The 12,330-nt window shown below is 43.7% G+C and overlaps 1 protein-coding gene across 2 annotated transcripts in view; it reads left to right on the top strand.

Moving 5' to 3' along the window:
- The window catches only part of LOC142582901 (uncharacterized), a 110,051-nt gene that overhangs the window by 22,032 nt on the left and 75,689 nt on the right, over positions 1 to 12,330 (top strand). For both annotated transcript variants that reach the window (XM_075693012.1, XM_075693014.1), the window contains 2 exons: positions 2,393 to 2,528; positions 8,826 to 9,656. In XM_075693012.1, coding sequence (XP_075549127.1) covers positions 2,393 to 2,528; positions 8,826 to 9,656 — 967 coding nt within the window. The remainder of the gene's footprint in view (positions 1 to 2,392; positions 2,529 to 8,825; positions 9,657 to 12,330) is intronic.

Here is a 12,330-nt window from a genome sequence, read left to right on the forward strand (position 1 = left end):
CAATTTCGGCAATGCTTTTGTGGAGGGGGTCACAGATACTTAAAGCTGTCAGGAGGCTAATGGGACTACGTCCAGGGAGTTCCATAAGGCATTGGGCACATTTGACGCAGTGTAATGGTCCAAAGGAGTTTCTTGCATTGCCTTTCCTCTCTGTCGCGTTCCACGTCTGTGGGTGGCTCTAAGCCACCTCCATATGTGGTGTGCCAGACGGCAGCAGCAGCAGCAGTGGGAAAGTCGAAGGAAGCGGCAAAGAAAGCTTTGCTTTCATAATTGGTTTCTGAAGGAATACACAGATTCATGCATGCGCACGCACACACAGTCAAGTCCCATTAATTCGACCTCGGTTAATTCAAAATTTCACTTCGTTCAAGTGCACTGGAATTTCCCGGCAAGAAACCATGCATTGCTCGGGAAAAAAAAGTAATTCAGACGTAAAAGCAGGCCGCAACTGTTAATTCAACCTCCTCATACGCTGCAGCGGTTACGAAAGTGTGAACACACAAGGACTTTAGCAGACAGTGTTACTGCTTCTCTAGGCTTGAAGCTGTTTTATTTTTATATTTAAAGGTGTCCTGGGGGGGAAACACCTCTCGAGCTTCGTGAAAAACATAGTCTGCGGATAGCAGACGCTGCTGTGAACATCTCAGCCAAGTTTTGTAGTCATGTGCAGCACGTGAAGCTCTTAAGTGGAGCATGAAATCGCCTTTTTCTCAGATGCTCTCTTTTCAACAGAAGCCTGCTCCTCATTCTTTTCTTGACACTTTATTTTGTAACGTAGCAGATTCCCATCCGCGGCTGCTGTTGGCCAATAGCTGACATCAGTCAAGAAGTGGGTTTGGATCAGTGTGCTTCTTCCTGCTGTTACTGTGTGTACTTACTGAGGAAATTTAGTAAACAAGCTGAAGTAAGCGAAAATATACTTTCGAACTTCGATAATAAGGACATACTTCTGGAATAAGCCGACTATTGTCTGCTCATGATCGGTAGAGGCCTCCCATGTAGGCATATGTAGGCCTCCCATGTAGTCTACATGGAGGCCTCCCATGTAGACCCTGCTTATGCGTAGCTGTCAAGTCTTGCTGGTTTCAACTAGTTTTGAACACTCAACTAGCCTCGAACCACAGGTAACTTAAGGTCAGATCACATGCTTGCTTACCAGCGCGTGCTCACTCCTGGCCACTCCTGGTTAGATGCCTTGGCAGACATCGCATCATATTGAGCTATTGATAGCACTTCATCATGCGCTAGTTAGATGTGGCTACTATCCGTCTGTCAACGTGGTGCAGGACAAAGCCGGTCAACACCTCATAGCACGACCAGACTGGAGCATATGAGTGGGAGCATGCACTCAAGCCCTGTCGTGCACAAAGAAAACACTGCGCATGCACACGTACCTACGGTCTGCTGTATAGCATAGATACAGCAGCCACCGTGGGGTGCTGCGATGAGTCTGCTGGCTGAGTGCACAGCGGCTCGCCGAGGACAGCCGAGTTTGGCAATCACAGGCACCCAATATTGAAAGTAATGGTCTCTATGTGAACATCCAATATTAAATTTGAATGGCGCATTATGGTGACGCTAAATGCAAAAACGCCCATGTACTTAGCTTTAGGTGCACATTAAAGAACCCCAGGTAGTCCTAATTTCTGGCGTGCTACAGCGTGCCTCATAATAAGATTGTGGTTTTGGCACATAAAACCCCATAATTTAACTTAACAATGACGTTCAATAGGCAGAGCGTTGTGGGCACGCCCCGCTCTGCTGTAGCCTTCACAGTGCAAGGCATTTCAGAAGGAGCGGAAGAACCGCAAACAGGTTGTTTGGTTGCCAAGAACTGCTTCTCCTGAATGCATTGAAGTGCCTTTTGTAGCAATGTATTTCTGAAATAGCCTAATTCAACTTCAAATTCATTTTTCCACTTCGATAAAAAGTGGTTCAGGGGCCCTTTAAGTGGCTGACACTCCTTCCGCCTGTGAAACCATTCGTTCCAGCTTGTTTCTGTCATGCCATGCTGAGGCAGCGTTTAAACATGACGGCGTTCTTCACTGCATGCCATGTTTCAAGTGTGAAAAAGAGACGTACAGCTTACTTGAAGCAATAAAAAAAATTTAAATTCATTCATTTGTCTCCCTTTCTTAATTCAACCTTACTGGTTATTCAATCAAATCTTGCAGTCCCATAAGGGGTCGAATTAATGGAAATGAACTGCATATATAATATTGCACGACTGATTTTCAACCTCTAGATTACTTATTGTTGCATTGCCCTGCATTGGAGTTTAACTTGGACCATGCTGGAATTAAATAAAATGACATGACAAATCTTATGAGCCGGGGATTTTGTTGTGGGTTGGTTGTGATACCTGAGGCTTTTTTTGGGTATTGTAATGTAGGGATTCTCGCGAGCACCTCCTGCCTTCGAAGAGTCTGAAAAGGAGTCTGCATCACCATCTGATCAGCTGTCCATCCAAGACCTCGTTGAGCAACAGCTTGGACTGAGGAAGTCCACCTACAGTGAGCAGTACGAAGGTAAGTATCTAAAATTTTACTGTTCATTTTGTTAATCACGTTAGCAAGCTTTAAGTAGTTGATTTTGCCTTGCCGACTTCTGGCCTCCACATCAGCTCAGCTGATTGAGCAGCTACATGGAAAAATGGACATGCTTGGCTTGATTTCCAGACTAAGGTTGTGATCATATAACAATTCTACTCCTGTTATTTTCCATTTCACACTTTGTCAGTGCTCCAACCCATAGGTTGCAAAACTCGCTCGCGAGTCTGAGTGAGTCCGGCTGAGTAAAATTATGGTGAGTGAATCTGAGTGAGCCCGGCTGAGTAGAATTTTGGTGAGTGCGAGTCCGGGTGAGCCCAGCGGAGTAGAATTTGGTAAGTCTGAGTCAGAGTGAAACCAGCTGGGTAGAATTTTGGCGAGTCCCACTCCGAGTGAGCCTTAAGCAAAAAATAAATTTTGTGAGTGAGTTCTGATTATTTTGCAAACCTATGGTCGATTTCGAAAAAAGCTGTCACTGAAATTGTGGCGATTGCAGCAACATTAAAGCTTCATTCAAGTGGCGCACACCGAACTTCAAACAACTATATCAAGAGAAAAAAAGAAAAGAAATACCTTGCACAGGACTGCACTGCACAGCAGCCGTGTTATTGGCAGCACAATGCTCGCACTTACGTTGCACTCCCCCATTCGCTTTCTCTCTCTCTCTCACACACACAGACACACATACACACACTAATATTTACATATGTGCCTGCGGTGTCGGTCCCTGCCCAGTGCTTCTTGTTTTGCTCCTAGAATTGTTTCCGCTCTTTGCGCCTCCGCAGCACGATAGAAGGAGTTTGGAAGGAAAACGTGGGAAGCCTCGTAGGCAAGCGTGAAATATTGGGTGCTACATAAATGTAGCTTTCGCTTTCTCCTTCAGCTTTCTGAGGAGAGTCAGGCATAACCAGACCCCACAGCGCTGGTGTCGTGGCAAGAAGCGATCAACACTGTGCGCAGAGTTCGGTTGGTTCAGTTAGCGTTCATTTTCAGCGTGCGCTTGACCTTCTCTCTAAAGTGTGCATGCTGCTTAAACTGAGCATCTGCGTTGCTGCCTTGTGCGTATGCGGCACTGGCATTCAGTTCAACTGAGCAAATGTCGATGTCTTGGCTGGGCACTACCCATGCTGCATGCACATCTGTGCTTGTGAGAAAATTGTACCAAATTGTATCACTCCTGTTGCATCTGTGAAGCAACCGTGAACCTTCAAGATGTCATTGTCCAGCGCTGACTTTGAGAATGCTCAAGTCAGCCGGACTTTCAACAGTGCTCGTGTATCATAGTTAGGTTAGGAATCGTGTTGCTTCATGCTTTTTTATACTGAATTCATGGTGTGAACTATTTCTCATACGGTGCAATCTGTGCAAACATGCCTCACAGTGTTGGAAAAAGAACTTCACAGCTATTATTCCAATGGTGTTGCTTTCATTACTTTTTTGGATATTTTCAGGTAAATTTTACTCGTCCACTATGTACTTTCAGCTGTGTGTTTGATGATTAAGCATGTTCATTATATCCTGCTTTTATTATAATTGATTTCTGGATATTGTAATGCACAGAAAATAAGGTGCTTCGTTGTATGCTCAATACGACATCAGTTTTCCTAAGGATTTGTCGCTTGTCATCCCTGGGCATGTGCTCTCTATCAAACTGATAATGTTTATTTTTTTTTTCCAAATGCTTGTTTACATTCACAGTCCTTTTTTTATGTTTTCAATGTTATGTCACTAAATTACAACATACCATTTGTGAAGAAATACCTTTATAATTAGGTTGTGACCATCGATATCTTCCCTTTACAAATACTTAAATGAGCATGCTTATACATCAGAGAATGTTATTTTGTACAGTTTGCGCATACTCAGTATGGATGATGATAAAAACAAACACTGGAAAGCGGGAGCGCGGAGATGGATGCATTGAGGTGCTGGCACCACATGCTACACACTCCCGATCTAGCGATGCTACTGCGTGCTAAGATGGCCGTCTATGTGCAAGCCTGCTGCAGTTGTATTACATCAAACTTCATTGATATTCATGTAAAAACATCTATTGCCTTCTCCCACATGCTAGGTTGTCCGTTTCTGGCTCTGCCTGACATAACTCGCGTGTGTGCCATGCAAACAAGTCGATAGCACTAGTCACTATGTCAACATAAGGTTAGATAAAGTGTATTATGCTGAAGCAGCTTGCAAACTGTTTTTGTAAGATTGGAACTGAACCAGAAAGGAAGAGTGTGTTGAACCCAAGCCGAACCGGTACTTTTTTTTCTGTTTAACACCCTAGTCTGATTATCAGTAAACTATGATGAGTGTGAATTGCCATCATTATGAGCATGTACGAGTATCTGTGGGTGTGAACAGAAGAGTGTGCAAGTGAGTGCATGACATTGAATGTTTGGTGTGTGCCAAAGGTAAATATTCGGCAGATATCTGCCTGGTTGGGGACAACTGAATTAAAGAGAATGAAAACTCTAACGAAAATTTATTTTAAGACTCAGTGTTTTGGAGTTCAACCAGCTTCTTCTTCACGAGCGAAATGGCATACAGACGCTTATCGTAGACCTTGTGGGGGGGCATGCTCTGCGTCAGGCTAGAACTTAAGGCAAGCTCCGGATCTAGCCACACACAGTCATTCCGTAGTACTCCCCAACCCGTAGTGCATATAATCATAGCTACGTTGGGTTCAGGAGGATAAGGCAACCAGCAGTGTCAAGTCTAACAACGTTTACTGTTACAAGCAACAAGTAGCACTTGCAGAGGGAAGCCTACTCAGTAATAAGTAATAAATAGTCTTGGCTCATTGCACGTGATAGTCGGGCAACAGCGCTCACTCATGAGTTGTGGCAGGTAACTGTATCCAGCAGGTTTGAGTTCAGTGCACCAGAGAGAAGGAGTCTCACCCACTGATGCTGTTTTATACCTTTTTACCTTCGCGAGGGGAAGGGTGCATGTGTCACTAGACCGAGGGAGAACCGGGAGAAGGCATAGTGCACCTCTCCCATGTCTACATTGACTTTCGATACGTTCGCAATGGGCAAACGCAACGACCTGAGTACGCAGAAGGGAATGGACGCGTGTGCTTCTCGCAACCTTGAGAGTAAATGGCGGAAAGTGTTCCTGACGTACAATTGATGTTACCCGGCATCTTCTGGATGTCCCAGGATTCCAAAAGGAGCCGCCGCTGGGGGTTGCTTTCTCTCCCCAAGACAACAGTGCTGTCAGGGCTAATCTTGTGATCAAAAAGCTTGCAGTGTTGTGTCACAGCTCTGCAAGCTTTTTGATCACCAAAAATTCTTAGGACCTGTTTTGCGACTTTCCTCACTGACCATACCCAGCTGGCTTATTCACTGCAGTGACGTCATCGCGCTTTCCCACTAGGCTGGTACATCGCTCATGTACAGAGGGAGCATTTCAGATAGCAGATTTAATTGGAGATCAATGCCGGAAATAGGTTTCCCCGACTAGTCTTAAAAAATTTGCTGGTGCTTGCATGCTTGCCACCTCAACATACCACAGTAGGAATACGGATGCAAAAGCCCTGAAAAGTCAAGCTCAACTCGTTTCATGGCTGAAAAGAGGGGAAAAAGACACAGTGTGTGTCACTCTTCATTACTAAAACAAAATAAATGAGTTCAGAATTCAATATGAATGTGATCTTTATTTTATTGTTAGAATGAGACACCTCATTGAAATTTTTGTACATAGGTCTTAAAATAGGCTCAATTTACTCACTTAAAATAAAGTAATGCATTATGTTGTTGCAGTTCTAGATTTACCAGTCTTGGGTGGGTATCCCAAAAAGGTTTAACAAAAATCAGCGATGGTTATTTTTTTCAAAGCGTTTTTAAAATATACATTTTTGTTATTTTACAACTTTGGTATTTTTTGGTATTTTTGGGACTTTATAACGAAATAAATACTTGGTGTAGTTGTGTAATTCTTTTCTTAGTTTGCAGGAAACCTTCTGAAGATTTGTCAGAAATATTTTTCAGCTTTATTGCCTTAACTAAAATGGCCCCCAAAAAAACCTTGATTTCAGGATCATTCAGAGGCAGTTGGTCAAAAACAAAAGTTTGGAAAATTTTCAAAAACATACTGTGGGTGACATAAATGTAACGTCCTGTGATCCAGTAGTACTAGTGGTGTGGATTTACCTAAAAAAAGTTTGACGGGGTTCTGTGCATTCATTTCAGAGTGATAGGCCTTTGAATTTGTAAAACCTGAAAATTGCTCTTTTTCCACCTTTAGTGAAATAAGCATATTTTACAAGAAATCCATGCTAACTTTTGCAAAACGAAGGTTGGTTCTTTTCTACAGAGACATTTTCCCACCTCATATAAAAATGTGCTGCAAAATAAAAATAGTCGGGACCCCCCTTAGTCTGTCCTTAACACTACTATTTCAGATTATCAATATGCGTGGAATTCTACCAGAATGTACACTATTCTTTCTATGTGACTAAAACTTCAACAATCTCCTTCTACATAGGTGTATGATACCCTCAGGACCTCTGTGAGCATCTTGTAGAACTTCCTCAAAGTCTCTGTCACCCTCGTAATACCACAGGATGGCTATAGAAGATGGCCACATATTTCCAGAACAGTGCGCGAAGCAAATCTTTTTTTCGGACGCAGCAACCAAATCTAGCTGTTGAGAAACTTTGACACATTTGGGTTTTGTTTTTTACATAGCAAGACAGCTTTTCATCTGTCAGCCTTTATTTATTAATTATGTGAGAAGCATGACCTTCGCCTGAGCCCTGGCAAAATTTGGAGAATGAGCTAGTGCCAACTCAGCCAGGGCTAGTGCTTGCTTGTACTTGCAACAGGAAAGCTCGTCATCTAAGCAATACTTTCCTCATGATCCTCATCATCATTACCATCATCATCAGCCTGGTTAAGCCCACCGCAGGGCAAAGGCCTCTCCCATACTTCTCCAACTACCCCGGTCATGTACTAATTGTGGCCATGTTGTCCCTGCAAACTTCTTAATCTCATCCGCCCACCTAACTTTCTGCCGCCCTCAGCTACGCTTCCCTTCCCTTGGAATCCATTACGTAACTCTTAATGACTATAGGTTATCTTCCCTCCTCATTACGTGTCCTGCCCATGCCCATTTCCTTTTCTTGATTTCAACTAAGATATCATTAACTCGCGTTTGTTCCCTCATCCAATCTGCTCTTTTCTTATCCCTTAACGTTACACCTACCATTCTTCTTTCCATAGCTCGCTGCATCGTCCTCAATTTAAGTAGAACCCTTTTCTTCGTAAGCCTCCAGGTTTCTGCCCCGTACATGAGTACTGGTAAGACACAGCTGGGGGGGGGGGGGGGTTATAAACTTTTCTCTTGAGGGATAATGGAGACCTGCTGTTCATGATCTGAGAATGCCTGCCACACGCACCCCAGCCCATTCTTATTCTTCTGATTATTTCAGTCTCATGATCCGGATCCGCGGTCACTACCTGCCCTAAGTAGATGTATTCGCTTACCACTTCCAGTGCCTCGCTACCTATCGTAAACTACTGTTCTCTTCTGAGACTGTTAAACATTACTTTAGTTTTCTGCAGATTAATTTTTAAACTCACCCTTCTGTTTTGCCTCTCCAGGTCAGTGAGCATGCATTGCAATTCGTCCCCTGAGTTACTAAGCGAGGCAATATTATCAGCGAATCGCAAGTTACTAAGGTATTCTCCATTAACTCATATCCCCAATTCTTAGCAATCCAGGTCTCTGAATACCTCCTGTAAACACGCTGTGAATAGCATTGGAGAGATCGTACCTCCCTGCCTGACGCCTTTCTTTATTGGGATTTTGTTGCTTTCTTTATGGAGGACTACGGTGGCTGTGGAGCCGCTATAGATATCTTTCAGTATTTTTACATACGGCTCGTCTACACCCTGATTCCGCAATGCCTCCATGACTGCTGAGGTTTCGACTGAATCAAACACTTTCTTGTAATCAATGAAAGCTATATATAAAGGTTGGTTATATTCCGCACATTTTTCTATCACCTGGTTGATCATCTCATCAGTGGAGCATAAATGCAAAAATCAAGCCCTTAAGCTACCATGCCTCAATTAGACACATTTCTTGCTGTTTTATGGTTGGAGATATGCCTTGATTTTTTTTATTTTTTTTTTTTGTAAATGAAAATAGGATGTTGGAGCCTAATACAGTATTGCAGCCAAAATCTGGAAAGTCATTTTTAAAGAAATACAATGCTTCGACCCTCATCTCCCCTTAAGTGATTGTTGCTATGTCTTTGCCTTTCAGGCCAGTCACAAGACAGCAGTCTATTGTCACAGCAGTCAGCGCCAGGCATAGACCATTCCCTGGAAGATGCATCCTCGAGCGCTTCAAAAATGCTCGTCAACAAATGTGCTGGTGCCGCTCATCTGTACCCTGAAGCTTCCAAGCGGAACTCTCCGCTCTACAGGCAGGCTCAGGGGGACGGTTACTTCAAGCGCCCCCTAGGTGCAGCTCCTCGTGCAAGAGCATCTCGGATCTCCACAGTGTCAACTACATCTTCTGCGTCACCATCTCGTTCCTCTGGCCTGGCGTCCATGAGTACATTGACAGCGTCACGGACTGTTTCACGTGTTTCGTCGCCTCAAAAGAAGGACAGGTCACAGCTTCCGATCCGCTGCAAGGGACCACCTTTTAGCGCTGGAAGTCAGAACATTTTGCTGAAGTCCCCATCAAGGCTTCATCACAAGGTGTCTCCCATTCCCCCTAAGGTCAGTCGCGGCCCCCGCAGCACAAATGGCAGTGTCAAGCACTCTCAGCGTAATGGTGACTCACAAATTCAGTTGCGAAGTGTACCTCACAGGCTGCCATCGCTCAGCAGTCCAGATCTGAGGACGCTTAAAAGTGGAGGCAGGGACCGACAACTTCCAGTGGCAATAAGCACATGCAAAAGTGATGAAAATTTTCTTATTTCCCAAAGAGACGAGCCCACTCAATTTCCAGCCAGGGAGCAGTTTGGCCATTCCAGAAGCACTCCCAAAAACCCGGCAAGCCAATTCTGCAGCACAGCTGGCAGCACCCAAGCACCTTCATATAGCCCGGTGTTCTCCGACTCGCAGTCAGTGCCAGCACCATCAGGTATGGAAAGCCTTTGTACTTCTTCTAGCACTGCCAGAGTGGTTAGAGTTAATAATGTCTGTCCATGAGAATAATGTAGCTCAAGAAATAGAATTGTGCTACATGCCCCGGGCAATATTAAAGAATTTTGTGAACGATAACAAAAACCACTCCCTTGTATACCATCAAAAACGGAATATAGGTTGATCTTTTCTTTTTTTCAAATACCACGGCCAAAAGCTGACCCCCATCCTATAAGCCGGTCATTTTTTACCAGTTTATACCATTTTTTCTTCTCCATTTTCTTAGAAATAATGTTTCAGGGGTTGACCTGTATGCGGGTTTTTATGGTAATATGTTTTGTGGTGCTGAGGGCTGTGCTGGTGTTCACTGAACACTAGTTCTAGAACACTTCAGGAACGTAATTGCTTTGTCAGTTCTCTCAAATATGGGAAAAGGTATAAAAAATGATTACATTGTGATAAGGAATAGACAAACAGCAAATTTTACAAATACGAATAGTAAGTACTGAATATAGAATAGTCAACTGCAGACTCTTATATAGATATTTAGAGCAGTAATATTTATTTCTGCAGAAATCAGTACCACACCTGTACTGACTAAGAGCAGCTTACCATCAGGTCAAAATTCAGCTTTAAACACAAGATTACTAATTTTCATTAAAAACTGCACAAATAGCTGCTCAGCAACTTATAGCATGGTTGCATTGCTACTTATGGAAGGAAGCTTTACAAAAACTCTAAATAAACGGTTGGTTAAAAAAAAGGTTGGAAATTGTAGCAAAAGAAAAAAGTTGCAGTTCCGCCCGCAAGGCAAAGCATCAATTGCAATAGCAAATTAGTAGACAGCTATATGAAGTAAGAATATACAATTAAACCTCGATATAACGAAGTCAGCAAAACCGGCAATTTGCTTCAGTATATGGAAATCTTATTTTATTGAAATTCCACCTTTTATACATATAAGTACTTCGCCGATCGATTTTTTTTACAAGGAAAGGGGCCGCAGACTTTTCCGAATTATCGGACAATCGAAAAAAGCAAACTTGAATTTTAAAAAAAACAATTTATTTTGATTAATATGGGAGTCGGCGACGAATTATACAGTTTCATACCACGTTGACGATATCTTCACATCGGCGGTACAAATTAAGCAAAGCCAGCCATGCTTTCATGTGCACTCTGCCCCTCTGGCTGATATAGCGTCACCCGCACTGGGGCGACGCTGCCATGAAAAGTCCCGGCAGCAGGGAGCGAATGCTTACTCTTCCTCTTGCTCCAACAGGTCACCAGAACTCGAGATTATGCAATCTCCAATACTAAATTTGCAGGAGGACTGCTTACATAATGCCACCTCGTCTCAGCATGCCCACTCTTTGCACATGCGGCAGATTACCTCTAAAGCAAGATGCACATCTGCGTATGCACTCAGCCAGCGCTTACAGACATGCGTAGCCATGGCCGAGATGCACGCTAGAAATCGAGATGTGCGCAAACTTACCCTCCAATTCCCCCCTCCACCCCCTCGCGTGCGCTTGATCGCGTTACCACAAGCTTGCTCCGCTCCCCCTCTTACCCTTTGCTCGCCTGAGAAGGCGGCACTCATAAGGCCACCATCTTCCCTCACCCTCGCACACTTTCTCTTGCGCCTAAAGCACACAGTATGTGTGGCATGATCGGATTTTATTGCACTTGGAATTTATGCGGAACACGATGTGGCTTCACTTTGGTGGTCGCTCTTGTCATGCGGTGCGCAATTTGAGAGTAGTGTCTTTAAGCAGCCGCTTATAATTCAATGATTTGACCATCTGCGTCCGCGGAAATTTCAATTTATTGTCTTGGCATTCCTTTGTGGTGGTAGTAAAATTTCGTTATATTGAAATCGCATAGAAACACACTTCATTATATTGAGGTTCTAAATACATGGTGTTCTATGGACAAGAGGTTATGAAAACTTAAATACTTTGTTATATTGAGAATTTCATTATATTGAAGTTTGTTGTATCAAGGCTTAACTGTAGTAGTTTTATCGGCCGTTTAAAACTTGCAAACATTCGCTTACTAAGTAGACTAACAAGCGGGATGTCACTTGTGCACAAACAAACATGAACACATCTCCTCGATGACTGCGCAGACTCGCTGTCAAAATGCTGGAGTGAGAAAGCGCACCAGGAGCAGCGAACAAATTGACCATTTACTGCCTCTTGCTTCAGCGTGATCTAAGCGGCAAGAACACAGCGCACACGAAGCTGTCACTACTTGGTGCACTCTATCCCCATCGCAAATCGGTTTTAAGATAGGGCCCGTGCGGCCGCGCCGTACGCAGCCGCTGCTGAAGTAGAACCCCTCTCCTTTCTCCCCTCCCTTGGTGCCTTGCGCATGACGAAAGATGGCGGGCTTGCTCCCTGCTTTCCTCCCTTACGCGCGTTTGATTGAGCCATCATCATTGGCTCACCCTCGCATGCTTTCTCTCACACATACAGCATACGGTGCACGGCGATGATTTTATCGCGTTTGGACTTTATACAGAACATCACAATGACGACAACAGCAGAAATGCGCCTGGAGTATCCATATAATTGCTATCACAATAAAAACAAACTGCTGAAGTACTTGTGTGCCATAAATATGTAAAAGGGCCAGTTGCAAGAAAAGCATCTCTTGTTGTAGCGTAA

The sequence above is a fragment of the Dermacentor variabilis genome, chromosome 5 (genome assembly GCF_050947875.1).
Source record: "Dermacentor variabilis isolate Ectoservices chromosome 5, ASM5094787v1, whole genome shotgun sequence".
Lineage (NCBI taxonomy): Eukaryota > Metazoa > Arthropoda > Arachnida > Ixodida > Ixodidae > Dermacentor > Dermacentor variabilis.